We start from the raw sequence: 13,968 nt of genomic DNA on the forward strand, positions 1-13,968 counted from the left end.
GTGAACATAAACCTCTTACAGAATTAAGCTGTGGAAATAAACAAATTGAAGGGAAGTTGAATCAATATTCTGCATCAGTCTCCATGGTCAAAGAAGCTAATAGCTTCCCAAAATGCTAAATAATCAAAGGCAAATAGAGAAGAGGAAATAAACACAATAACTATCAATTTTCTGATGGGGGCTGAAGACTGATAAGTTCCCAGGATGTGATGGATTGCAACCTTGGATAGTAAAAGCAATAATGATAGAGACATTGGATGCCTGATCATAATCTTCCAAGTATCCTTAAAGATTCTGCAAAGGTCTAAGGGATTGGAAAACTGTTCATATAGTGCCCTTATTCAAAGAGGAAGATGAAAAAGAAGAGATAACTACGTATCAAATAGCTTAAACCAGGTCATTGGGAAACACTAGAGTCTATTAGTAAGGATGTAATAGCAGACCATTTAGGAATATATGATATAATTAAGCAGAGTCAACATGGCTTCAGGAAGAGGAAACCATGTGTGAGAAATTTATTAGGTTCTGAAGCATTGCATACTCTCCTTGTTAAAGGGGAATCAGTAGATGCATTATATTTGGATTTCCAAAAGACATTCAGTAAGATAACTCATTGACATTATCAATAAAGCATGGAAGATTATCAACTACAAAAATCCTAAAGGAAATATAGGATCAGAAGTCACCATTTACCCCCTAAAGCCTGCTTTCCCATTCTAGATCATAGCTGATTATCCAGCTCAATACAATTTGCTCACATTATCCTCATATCATCAGTACCAAGAAATCTATTCAACTGTCATGAATTTTACTCAACTCCATCTTTAGGAAAGATCTGAAAGAGTAAAAAGGGAGGAAATCAGAGCGGAAAAAAGTAGAGAGAACACTAAATTTCATGTCCATATAAATGAAATGTTTACTGTTTGAAACATTCCTTACCTTCAAAACTACCGGTTTTTTGAATTTATGCATTGAGTGACTCGTCCTTTGAATGAAATTCTGGAATTCTGCAATGCAACAACACATTCTAAATGACTGGGGGATATACCTACACTAGCCTTCCTCATTATTTATTTTTATTAGGAGCCAGACAATGATCCAAGTTATTGAAAAATTGTAATGCTTCATTCTGACTTCCTCTCACCCACATCATTCTATCCTCTTCCTCATTATGAAAACAAAAATCATGAATTTATACCTTTCAGCAATGGCATAAAAAAAATTAACTGGCATGATGTTCTGGAGAACGGACAGTTGGAATGGGGAATACAGCTGCTAGAAAATTCAGCCCCATATTTGTTGTTTATTTTAATACTCAAACTGCAATATAATACCATCTTCATACTGTTAGAAGTCAAAAGCATGTATGTTCACTTTAAAATAGAGGGTGTTTTCTGAATATTTAAGTAAACTTCAAGTACAGGCTCAGCTGCCCAAATGGAAAGGCTGGGAGATGGGCTGTTCCAAAATAGATACATGTAACAATTAGCTATTAAATGGATACCTGAGTTTTGGTTGCTGTTTTGACAACAATTCAAATTTAACCAATTAGTTTAAATTATGCCCAGGATACTGAAACACAATAGAGATTGAATTTATTGTTTTGACAACATTTGGACCAATGACATGGAACGACGTTGGGGGTTATAAAATAACGGCATTTTGAAAATTTGGTCAGAAAGCAACTGTCACCGAACAGCAGAGCAACTGCCATTGAGCTAACTGCTCATCTAATATCTCGCTCTCAAACATAATTAGAAAACATTCTATCAAAAAGTTCTCTTTTCCTAAAAAACATACTTGCAGTAAACAAAAAAACAGGAAAATGTCCGAGTGAGATCATCAGATGGAAGACTGAGACAGCGGAGAAGACAGACTGCGTGGACTTGAGATTAACTTACTGTGATGTTTAATAATTGTATTAATGGAACAGCACATTAAAAAGGATTGTGTTCTGTTAGGGGAAAGAGTGTTCAGTTTGTTAAAAGTTTTGTTTGGTATTTTATTAGGAAAATAATTTGTTATTTTTCTTTAAATAGTAGAAATTAGGAGTTCTCGGGCATTCACTCACTTTAACAGATTACAAAGCAAGGGAAGCTTTCTGGTGTTTGGTTTTAATTAAGAGTGGTTCAACCTCCCTGTTGTGACAACACTAAACTCCACAAATTTAACCTCATTTATATTAAAAATTCAAAGCTACATTGCAAGATCTCAACAGCACACTAATCTTGCACTTGTAGGAAAACCCACTTATTTGAACTTTTGTAAGGAAATAGAAAAGCCTATGGCTACCAAATGTGCTCCTATCCATTTTACAAATTAGATTTAGAAACCAAGATAACTTATTAACCTTAAAAATTAAGAAAAGCTTACCATTGTAAACCATTTCAAAGTTAAAAGGCTCTCCTTCATATATTGAATTTAAGTGTTTCATGGCAATAATCAGGCAGAATTCCAGCACAGACAGACCTGCATGAGAAAACAGGATTGGATATGAAAGTTGAAATAATCTTAGCGGTGCATTTTAAGAGAAAACATTGAAACAAAATCCAAGAGTGATGAGCAGTTTCACTGAGACAAGTCTTGCATGTTGTGTATGACGACTTTCCAACATACTGCACAATGCAATCTCCTTTACACTGGCGAGACAAAACAGAAACGGAGTTAACACTTTGCAGAATACCTCCACCTTCCAGTTGCTTGCTATTTCAATAAACTACTTTGCTCCTATACAAATATTTGGGTCTGCTAGTTTTCCAATGAGAAACAATGCTAGCTGGAGGAACAGCACCTCATTTTCCACTTGTCTCTGTCATAGCCTCTAGGACTCAAGAAAAATGGAGGATAGAAGTGTTAGTATTATATCTTCCCACCCGGACTTGCAGCCGTATCTTTTTTAAAATATCTTGTTGACTTTGCTCTCAGCACCCAGACTCATCTTCTCCTTTTCACACCTTCATTTATAAGCAACTTGAATTGGTCTCTCTCACCATTAAGCAATTTTTTTCTCTGGGCTCCCTCATTCTATACCAGTTGTCTTCCTGCAACTCTTATAATGCAAATACATCTTCCAATCCCTTTCAGAACTGAAGGCTAGCCTTTAATCAGAATATGTTGACTGTTTCTGTCTCCACTGCCCCAGACCTACTTAGTATATTTGATACAGTCTGCTGGAGACACTATTTAAAAAACAGAAAAACAAAAAAGCCACAGAATATTCCATAGGTTCAATCTACTCTTAGATAATGCAGAGTCCTAGATCTTGGTGATTAAAGAGAAGATGAAAACAGGAGGAATCTTGAAGTGCAGTCACAGCTCATTTGCATACAGTAAGGTTCCATAAATAGATATGTAGGATGTTTTTCAAAAACAAAACACCTGCAGGGTAATATCTCAAAAAAAACCTTTCAACAGTACAGCAATCCCTCAGTACCACACAATTATTCATCCAGACAATGCTTGCAACTTTCTCAAGGGAGGCTTCAACATATATCCCCTCTTTTAGAAGCAAAGACTGCAACAACTGAGCCAAATCTAACATCCAAATGTATGGAAGCTAAACTCCAAATGATTGCAAGTTGGTTATATAGTGCCCTTAAAACAAAAAAGATACAGGCATAGGACTTCAAAGACTTCTTGGAACTAGAGTGAATGATGGAATCTACTAATTGATTGTTTTTATAATAATGTGAGGATTATAGGATAGCCATCCTCCACTGCGTTTATTCAGAATTTGTAGAATGATCAACGAATTAACACAGCAGAACTTCTAGGGATTTCCTAATTCTCTAAAAAGACAGGACATGTAGATTTTCATGGTCATATATATTGGCTACTGTTTTTATGTCTTGCTAAAGCTTTTTATGTTATTAAATTTAAAGCACCAGAATGATGAAAAAAAAACAGGCAGTAGTGTCAGTTTTAAAATTCTGAGCTTCACAATCAAAGAATATTGACTAGAAGTTAGCTCACAAATAAACATAATATTAATGTTCCCAAATATGGATGGCTCAGTTAAACAGTTTCGTTTTGAAGCTTTCCTGAAGGCAGCTGATAGCATAACAAGTGTTAACGAGACCCCTTCTGGAAAGCTGGAAACTCTTCCTAAGTAAGTTAGAAGAGGCAGCCAGCCACAACATTTTCTATGTTGAACTCAAAATGGTTCCATCATTTTTTTTCTGCAAGCACAGAAAATAGGCTTATGCAAAGTTTATGTTGCATTTGCAAAGGCTGCAATGGATAATATTATCCCTTCATATCTCTAGTACCTAGATTAAATAAATTTAGCTTTCCTTACCATGCAGTAAATTTGCTTTAGAATCCATCATGTACTGTTTGCTGGCTGCTAGAAGGTCTGTTGGCTGAATATTTGGGTTGGAGACAGTCACATGACTAAGTGTGAGCATCTGAAAAAAAATGTAAGTGTAACATAATCAGCTTGAACTAAATAACTTATTTAGTTATGAATTGAATTTTACCAGGGAATGGAACAATATTTATATTCTCTATGGCAAATGGTTTTTCGCATTGTTAATGGAATTTCACATTTGTGTGGAACTTAATTTATCGTTACCTCATTGGATAAAAGCTCCAATGGAATGACAAAATCAGAAGGATTACCGGAATGCGACAAAATACAAATGGAGTATAATTTAAATGATTAACTTTCAAAGCAAATTAGTCAGCTCAAATGTGCAAAACAAGGTCGGGGACATAGGACAACAAGGAACCAATTTGCCAAAAGGGGATGCTTGCATTCAGATCTGATATTGAGAAAACAAACATTGTCCAAGAAGAGGAGTGATGGCCAACTTCTGGCTGCTCTGATTGCCAGACAGCTTATGCACTTTGCCAAGCATGAATCAAGTTCAGTCCAACTTGGATGGATTTTTCTTTTTTTTTAAAACAAAATGTTAACTTTACAATCAGAATGTCTGGTTAACTTTATAAACGTTGCAGAAGGGACTCTGGTGACAATTATGCTTTCTTCAAATGAAACTCTGACTGCATCCAACTTCACTTTAACCTCTAGCACCTTGTGTCTTTACAGGCATGAAAGAGAATAATGGGGTTTAAAACGTATTTTCACTCCTACTTGGTCCTTGAACAATTTCACAGGTACAATGCCATGGGCATATTCAGTCATCTCTCAATCCATCAAAATGTCCATTTTCCTACCAGCCACTCAAGTTGTGCCTATTTTTGTAAAGTTGACTCCGGCACCAGTGTGTTCTAGTCAGCAACAAGATCCTGTAGGCAGGTGCTGTGTAGCCAGAAGTAATTTTAAGAGCTTTCAGTGGATGTTCAGTAGCATTTCATTGCCAAAACATAAGAAGGGAAGCACTGCGTAGCAGCACCAGAATAGACAAAATGAGAATGTATTTCTTTGTATTTCCACAAGGATAATTGCTAGTTTAAGTTGTTCATTTAACAAATGAATAGAGATGAACCACTTCCTCCTGTGCATAGATTCTTCACATTGGCAATGACCTCAACATGTCGACTGTGGTCAGTCTCATTGTAAACAGAATATACAGTGAAGGTCTGTGTGGGAGTGAAAAACATAACCAACTTAAACCACTGGTTAACTCAAAAGTGCTGGGTTGCACAATCAGACCAAGTAGAACATTTTTCACATTCCACCCATGCTTGCTATACATGTTAACCATAAGGATACCCTACCGAAAACAAGTTCCATTGTGCAGTGCTAGTAATTACAGAAAAGTGGTCAATTGCTAGGTTAAACAGTTATAAAATTACTTTTGAGCATTAATAAGCTCTTACCAGTACCATATGCAGAGAGCGGAAATCTTTACTGGAATTGAAGTGCTTCTGTAAAATATCTTCCACCATCTTTTCTTTGCACAGAGACTAGGAGGGTAACAACGTTTCAGATGAGTATTAAACAGCAGCTAGTACAGGGAACTACCAAAGCAGACAAATTAAACAACAGGATAGGATTTACTGCGGTAGATCTCAGATTACCACTCAAGTCTCTCCTGATAATGCTGAATGGAATGCCAACAAGCACCCAATTACTAAAAATAATCGGAGTGGCAACCTGGTGACAAATGGAATTCTTCAAGCTAATATTTGCTGATTCTATAGAATTATAAAATACAATAACTTCTGCATATGTACACAAGGAGATTGTTAAGATCCAAGGTTGGAAATTTTTAAAGATTTTTTTTAACAATTAAGTCATGAATCCAATTGTCACAAGATTAATCCTCCCAAATAATCATTGCTCTCAAGATGGTGATGGGGACTCACCACCTGGAATCACTGTCGTCTACAAAGTAAGCTACTCTCAGCCATTTAAGGAGCAAGACATTTGATCATCCAATGATGGAGGAGCGGCAATATATTTTGCAGTCACTTGGAAGGGGTACTGGAAGTTGGCAGTATTCTTATTTCTGTGCCATGTTATTCTGCATGACAGAGGTCAAGGGTTGGAAGATCAATTAGACATTTACTGATCTGACAACTGTGTGTGGACCATTGAACTATGTTTTTAGCAGTTCACTTTGTATAAGAGGGAAAAGCTTTGCAGTTACTCACTGCAGGATTCCTACCTACTGACCTTCTCTAGTCGCTACAGTATTTATATGGCTAGTCCAGTTGGTTTCTATCAATGGGAACACTGCAGGCATGGAGACTGGAGGATTCAACAATGGTAATGCCATAAAATGTCAAAGTGTAATGGTTAGATTCTTTGGTCATTGCCTGGTAAGAAATTTAGCTCATCTGCATTTTGATTAAATAAAAGGATCTTAAGGACTGATCATAATGCGACAAAAACAACATGGACGAGTTGGACCGAAGGGTCTGTTTCCATGCTGTACATCTCTATGACCTGACAGGAAACAATTTTCATTACAATCACCAAAGACACATAAAAGTTAATCTTTCCAGCATGAGAATTGCTATTATTGAAGTCTATATCTTCTATAGCATTTCTCATATAGATGATGTGCTTCTAATGTTCATAAGGAATCTAGTCACAGTACTTTCATCAACTGCCTAGAAAGATTCATATCTAGAGTACTGGCTATATAAGTGATCTCAAGAAAAGGTACCTGGATATTTCGATTCCATTCCTGTGCAAATCTCTCATCAGGAAATTCTTTTGGCAAGGCAAGTTGCTGCTGGAACATCTCCACATATTGTTGGAAGCCGAATGTGTTTAGCAAATGAATCTGCCTGTGCGAAAATCTGGACTTCACACGCTTTTCTAGAAGTTCTAAAACATCCTAAAGTTTCAGCAGAAAGGTTATGAAGTGAAAAACATGGTAAATACTACAAAATTCATCAACTGAAGAATTACATTTCATCAAAAGTACCTGAAGACTTAACAATTTTTGTGTAACCACAATTGCTGACAACCGGTGTCCTATGCATAATCAGGCTGAGAGATCTGCTGATTGTGAAATCTATTTGGATCAATAATTGTAACATCTCAGACTTAACAGCTAACGCATGATCACTAACTCTTTTGCTTCTGAAACAGATTATAAACTGTAACTGAAGCTCATTGGTCACTAATGCACTAAGTAATATCTTGTTCTGGCAAACGAAAAGAAACGTGCTTAACAAAAGCAGAAATCCTTCAAAGTTGTGCTTGAAATGGGTCAAGACCATATGCTGCATCAGAATCTCATAAGACTAAAAATGTTATTACAGAGATAATGGATGATCAGAAAAGACAACAATGCTCACAAGAGCATTTGGATACTTATTAATAACCATTTCCAAGCAAGGACACAGAGTCATAGGACAGAAGAAGAGACAAAAGAAGGGCAACAATTTACATTAATATGTAAATCCCAAAACCTTTTAAAGTTACCTCAAGAATGCGCATTAAGGTTTTATAAAAAAGTAACATCTCACCTCAGACAATGCATTAAGTGTGTGAGGTTAGAGTTTATCTGTATCTTAATCTGGAGTCAGACTGCTTCCATTTCCAAAGTAGAATTTATAAAATATTACATGGCTTGACAGCCTGCAGCATGTATCCGCAAATATAGTTCTGCAAATGCAAATTCACCCCATAGACTGTGTGTGTGTGTGTGTGTGCACAAGCGAAGGAGCATAAGCATGTGAGAGGATGTAGAAGTAGGTGAGTGTGTGGAGGGTGTATGTGTGTGTATGAGAGAGGGACAGCGCGAGTGTCAGCATGCTTGTGCACAGTGTAGTGGGGTCACCCGTCATGTGACATGAACCCAAGGTCCCAGTTGAGGCCATCCTCATTGGTATCAAACTTGGTTAATCAGCCTCTGCTTGGTCACTTTGTGTTGAAGTCCGCCTTTGAGGATGGTCATCTGAAGGTCTGAGGCAGAATGTCCCTGACTGCTGAAGTGTTCTCCGCTTGGGAGAGAACACCCCTGTCTGGTGATTGCTGCACAGTGTCCATTCATCCATTGTCAAAGTGTCTGCTTGCCTTCCGAAGATACACAAAGCCAACACACCTGGATATTCCATCATATCAGACAATGGGACAGTGAGAAAGAACCTCTCTGGCTATGTCAAAGGCATCTTAAAAAGCATTGTACAGGGGACCCCCCCTTCTGCCACAACACTAGATTTCTTACAGAAACTCAGCACCCATGGACAAGTTGAACTGGGAACATTCCTTTTCACAATGGACATTTTAGCTCTCTACACCAGCATCTCCTCCCCAAGATGACAGCATCACTGCAACAGCCTCAGTACTCAATACCAACAACTGCCAATCTCAGAGCATCATCCTCCAACTCATCCACTTCATCCTCGATCACAACATCTTCACCTTTGACAACCAGTTCTTCATCCAGCCACAAAGAACATCCAAAGGGGCCAAATTTGCACCCCAATATGCCAACATCTTCATGCACAAGTTCGAACAAGACTTCTTTGTTGCACAGGACCTCTACACTATTCACTAGACATATGGACGACATTTTCTTTCTCTGGACCCATGGCGAGCAGTTACTTAAACAACTACACACAGTGATATCAACAAGTTTCATCCCACCATCAAACTCACCATGGACTACTCTTCAGCATCGGTCTCATTCTCCATCATGGACGGGCTCCTCAGTATCTCGCTGTACTGCACACTCATGGATAACCCCACAATGCTACACTTCTCCAGCTTCCACCCAAAACATTAAAACAGCCATCCTCTACACATACAAAGGATCCGTTCGGATGAGGAGGAACGTGATGGGTACCTGAAAGTGTTCAAAGGATGCCCTCATAAGAGCAGGATACGATGCTCAACTCATCGATTGCTAGTTCCCATGTGCCACAGCTAGAAATCGTAATGACCTCCTCAGGAAACAGACATGGGATGCAACTGACAGGGTACCCTTCGTTATCCAGTTCTTCCCAGGAGTGGAAAAACGTTCTTCACAGCCAGCAACACATTATCAGTGAGGATGAGCACCTTGCCAAGATCTTCGCTATACATCCACTTCTCACCTTTAAAACAACAAAACCTTAAACAGATCATTGCTTGCAGCAAACTGCGCAGCCTTCAGGACAACACTGACCACACTGTACAACCCGGTCATGGCAACCACTGCAAGACATGTCACAGTGTCGACACAGGTACCACCATTACACATGGGGATATGACCCATCACATATGTGGCAGGTACTGTGACTCGGCCAAAATAGTCTTCTCATTCACTGCAGACAAGGTTGCTCCGAGATATGGTATATTGATGAGACTGAGCTACGACAACGGACGAATGGACACTGCAACAATAGTCAGACAGGGGTGGTTCCTCCCAGTCTGGGGAACATTTCAGCGGTCAGGAACATTCAGCATTGGATCTTCGGTGACCATCCTCCAAGGCAGACTTCGGGATACACAACAACAAAGTGGCTGTGCTACAGGTGACACCACCACACTTTACACACTCCTACACATGCACACTTACATACTCACACTCACGCAGACCCCCTCTCATACACATACAACCCCCCCAACACACTCACCCTCTCACAGGCTGATACGCCATCTCTCACACACTTTACCAAGTATGCACACACACATATGGGGTTAATTTGAATTTGCAGTATTATATTTGCTAATACATTCTATTTTGGTCAAAAAGCGCTTAATCTGCAGCGCTCAATCCATGTAATATTTCAAATTCCACTTTGGAAATAGAACCAGTCTGACTCAAGACTGGGAAACAGACAACTCTTTGACCTCACACCTTTAATACATTGTCTGAGCTGAGACATCACTTTTTCTTGATAAAACCTTAAGTTATCTTGAGAAAGTGACGGAAAAGTAGTTCTGGGATCTACATATTAATGAATCAAAACCTGCAATCCTTTCTAAAACATGAAAGACTTAACAGCAATCTAGGTTTTTTTTCCTAGGAAGGTTCTTTGGAAAGAAAGGTACTTTGCTCAATATATCACTTCAGTTGCATGACACTGTAAACCTTTGCTATAAAAGTCTGTCTTGGGATCTTATTCTCCACAACCACCTGATGAAGGAGCAGCACTCCGAAAGCTAGTGCTTTTAATTAAACCTGTTGGAATATAACCTGGTGTTGTGATTTGTAAACGTTGTCCATCTCAGTCCAACACTGGCTCTCCTCCACACTTTAAACAGTGAAATAGGCATGAGGGACTAGGAAGGTCTATTCAAAAGAAACTGAACTGACATCTCTCAGAGTTTCGTAACAGGGAACAAATAGAAGGGCTATAATTTCCGGGTGATCCCAGTCTGAAATCATAGGCACATAATTTATCTTTACATTGCGTGTTGAAGGGAAACTGGGGAACATAAGGGGAATGAACAAGCCCCTAAAATATAGAAAGGAAAAATGAACAAATTGCATTGAAGTTCTCCCATTTAGCACTCAGTAGCGATAGCTTTATCATCCACATACACATGGTGAATCTAAGAATTCACAAGCTCTGTCAGGCAATAGAAAGATGCGAGAAAATCTTTAAAAATAGAAATTTATCATTGACAAAGTTGTTTGCAAAAAATAAATGAACACAGTTGAAATTTATGCTTGTTATCTACAAAGTATTTGGCATAATAGACATAACAAAGGCTCAGATCACATATAGAAGGATAAAAGAAGGGGATTAAAGCAAACATCAATAAGACACACTGAAGAAAATGAGAACACTGCGAAAAACCTTTCAATTTAAGCCCTCACTACAAGGAGACATCCTTTTCCATCCATTATTCACATGGTCAACACAATTATGCAAAAAATAAAGTAATAATTCTTTTTACAGTTGATCCAACTTTTCTTTTTATAAACAGATTCTTCTGTATACTTTTATTAGAACCAATGCTTTGCGAGCAAAAATCATAGATTATTGTTGAATACATACAGATTATTGAACATTAATAATTATGAGTTGTAATGTCAATAGCGTGGATAAATACCCACACTGGCTGAGGTCACCATGACTGGCACACGCTGAACCTCTCCTCGAAACCAAGGCACAGTGACCCTCATGTCATCCTACCGTCAGGTCTCGGTCTCTCCCTCTCCGAGGGCAGACCTATGATCCAGTAGGACGATGGCAACTTTGCTCTTGTAGTAACTGACCTCAGGTGAGGCAAGAAACTATGCATGTCTTAAAATGCATGTAAATTAAATCAAATGTTAATCAATAGGAATTAGAAGATCCTGTGATATGGTTGTCAATTGATCCTACTTAGTTTGAATACACCAATTAAGCAGATAGTATACATTAAGTTCAATCTGTTAGAATTAAGCAAGACTGCGATATTCAAAATACCACCATGTCCCAATTATACAGTCCAGTATACTCTAGTTCCCAATGTCACATTTGTCTGGTTACCCTTAGATGCTAAGAAGTACATTCTCTTCAGATAGCAACTAACATTGAATGTTTGCCAAGAGTAGCCCAAGGTTTGTTACACTTTACTCAGCTTTGTTTAATTAGATATTCTAAAATTTATTTTGGATTTGAAATTCAATGGCGCAAGTTCATTTTCTGTTGAGAATCATCTCAGTCAACTGAATGTTGCCACGGTTGGCCAAAGGAATGGCTAGCAACATTCATTTAGTGCTGAGCTTGAAATGCAGCTTACAAGTTAATTTATCTACAATTTTAAAAGCTGCATTCCAGCACTCTCCCCTTACTTGCAGTCATGAAAAGTCCAAATGATATTGGTTCTTGTTTGGGTCTTCAGCAGAATGAGAAAGACAAAAATGACGAGGGTGAAGAAAGAAAGCAAGAATAATTTTGGAAAACAGTATTTTCAACCTTAGATAAAGAACTGAAATGCTTTTAAAAATATATATATGTTAAAGACATTTTTGTCTTTAAAGGGACTTACCAATCGACAAGTCAGGCCTACTACAGCTACAGGTGTCTGGGCAGACTGAGCAACATCAAGGAGGTTATAAAGTAAGGTTTGATTCTTGTGATGTGCAAAGAGGTCAAATTCATCCAAGATAAAAAGCACTGGCCTGCTGTTGCTTCGGTTTCCTAGAAATAAAATATCAGTTCCACTAAAACAAAGTTGAAGATTTCTATTCTCCAAGCCTATATTTATAACAAATCGGTTTTCCTTTTCTCGTCCCATCCCCATTTATTTTCAGGCTTTGTAGCGTTCAGATGCAGACTGAGTAATTGTAAGATGTGTTGAACATTATGCAATCAGAGAACATCTTGAATTTTGACCTTATGATGGAGGAACTAGAGATCGTTGGGTAAAGGACCACACTAACTCTTGCAGAGATGTTCTTGAGACTAGGTGACTCATGAACTACAACTACTTCTTTGTGCCTGGTAATGACTCCAACCAATGGAGATTTCTCCCTACCCTCAATTCCCGTGGATTTCAGTTTTGTGTGACTCAATATCCTAGAACATCGAAGAACACTTGGAGAATCAGGAAGGCCACATTCTATTGACCAACTTTCACTAGATTTATTCCGAAAGGCACAAAAGACACCTGCAAGTTTCACTATATCATGTAGGCAGGTTTGATTTAAATTATTTATGAATGAACAAGTAAGTGGATGAGGTTCTAACTGCTGCTGGGCAAGGTTCTTATCACATTCTCATTATGGTCTTAATCATTTCCATTTTTGCCACCACCAGAACTCTGATGCCCTAACCTACTACATTTGCTCCAGTTAGCACCACAAAATCTAGCTCCTAGAGCACTCGTTTGAAATGGAATTGCTTCATTATTTTAAAAAGATACAAGAGAGATGTTCCCTTTTTCTTCACATAGTTGATTTTACAATCCTAAGGGTTTCTATTAACATTAGAAGAACAAGCAGATATAAGCAGCTAGATAGTTGTGCAAGTCCTTTTTGGCAAGAAACTAATGACAACTATTATTACTTCAAAAAAATATATAATGGGATGAGAGACCCAGCCATTTTCAATTGCTTCATCCATGACTCTCAAAGTTCCATTTGCAACACAAATAGTGAAACAGTCCGTACTTGACTGCCCCGGCCGACCCATTGTCTCCGCCTGCTCCTGCCCCAGCGAACTCATCTCCGCATACCTTGACACCGTCCTGTCCCCTTAGTCCAAGAACTCCCCAACTACGTTCGGGACACCACCCATGCCCTCCACCTGCTCCATGATTTGCGCTTCCCCGGTCCTCAACGCCTTATTTTCACCATGGACATCCAGTCCCAGTACACCTCCATCCCCCATCACGAAGGACTCAAAGCCCTCCGCTTCTTTCTTTCCCGCCGTACCGACCAGTACCCTTCCACTGACACCCTCCTTCGACTGACTGAACTGGTCCTCACCCTGAACAACTTCTCTTTCCAATCCTCCCACTTCCACCAAACGAAAGGAGTAGCCATGGGCACCCACATAGGCCCCAGCTATGCCTGCCTCTTCGTAACCCTCCTTCGACTGACTGAACTGGTCCTCACCCTGAACAACTTCTCCTTCCAATCCTCCCACTTCCTCCAAACAAAAGGAGTAGCCATGGGCACC

General features: G+C 38.8%; 1 protein-coding gene across 4 annotated transcripts in view; it reads right to left on the reverse strand.

Annotated features, from left to right (window-relative positions):
* The window catches only part of orc4 (origin recognition complex, subunit 4), a 66,153-nt gene that overhangs the window by 3,533 nt on the left and 48,652 nt on the right, over positions 1-13,968 (reverse strand). For 3 of the 4 annotated variants that reach the window (XM_043694127.1, XM_043694128.1, XM_043694131.1), the window contains 6 exons: positions 12,335-12,486; positions 7,080-7,253; positions 5,785-5,871; positions 4,298-4,406; positions 2,374-2,469; positions 940-1,007 (listed from right to left, as the gene is read on the reverse strand). In XM_043694127.1, coding sequence (XP_043550062.1) covers positions 940-1,007; positions 2,374-2,469; positions 4,298-4,406; positions 5,785-5,871; positions 7,080-7,253; positions 12,335-12,486 — 686 coding nt within the window. The remainder of the gene's footprint in view (positions 1-939; positions 1,008-2,373; positions 2,470-4,297; positions 4,407-5,784; positions 5,872-7,079; positions 7,254-12,334; positions 12,487-13,968) is intronic. The other variant, XM_043694129.1, reaches the window with a different exon arrangement.

This window comes from Chiloscyllium plagiosum, chromosome 7 (genome assembly GCF_004010195.1).
Source record: "Chiloscyllium plagiosum isolate BGI_BamShark_2017 chromosome 7, ASM401019v2, whole genome shotgun sequence".
Classification (NCBI taxonomy): domain Eukaryota; kingdom Metazoa; phylum Chordata; class Chondrichthyes; order Orectolobiformes; family Hemiscylliidae; genus Chiloscyllium; species Chiloscyllium plagiosum.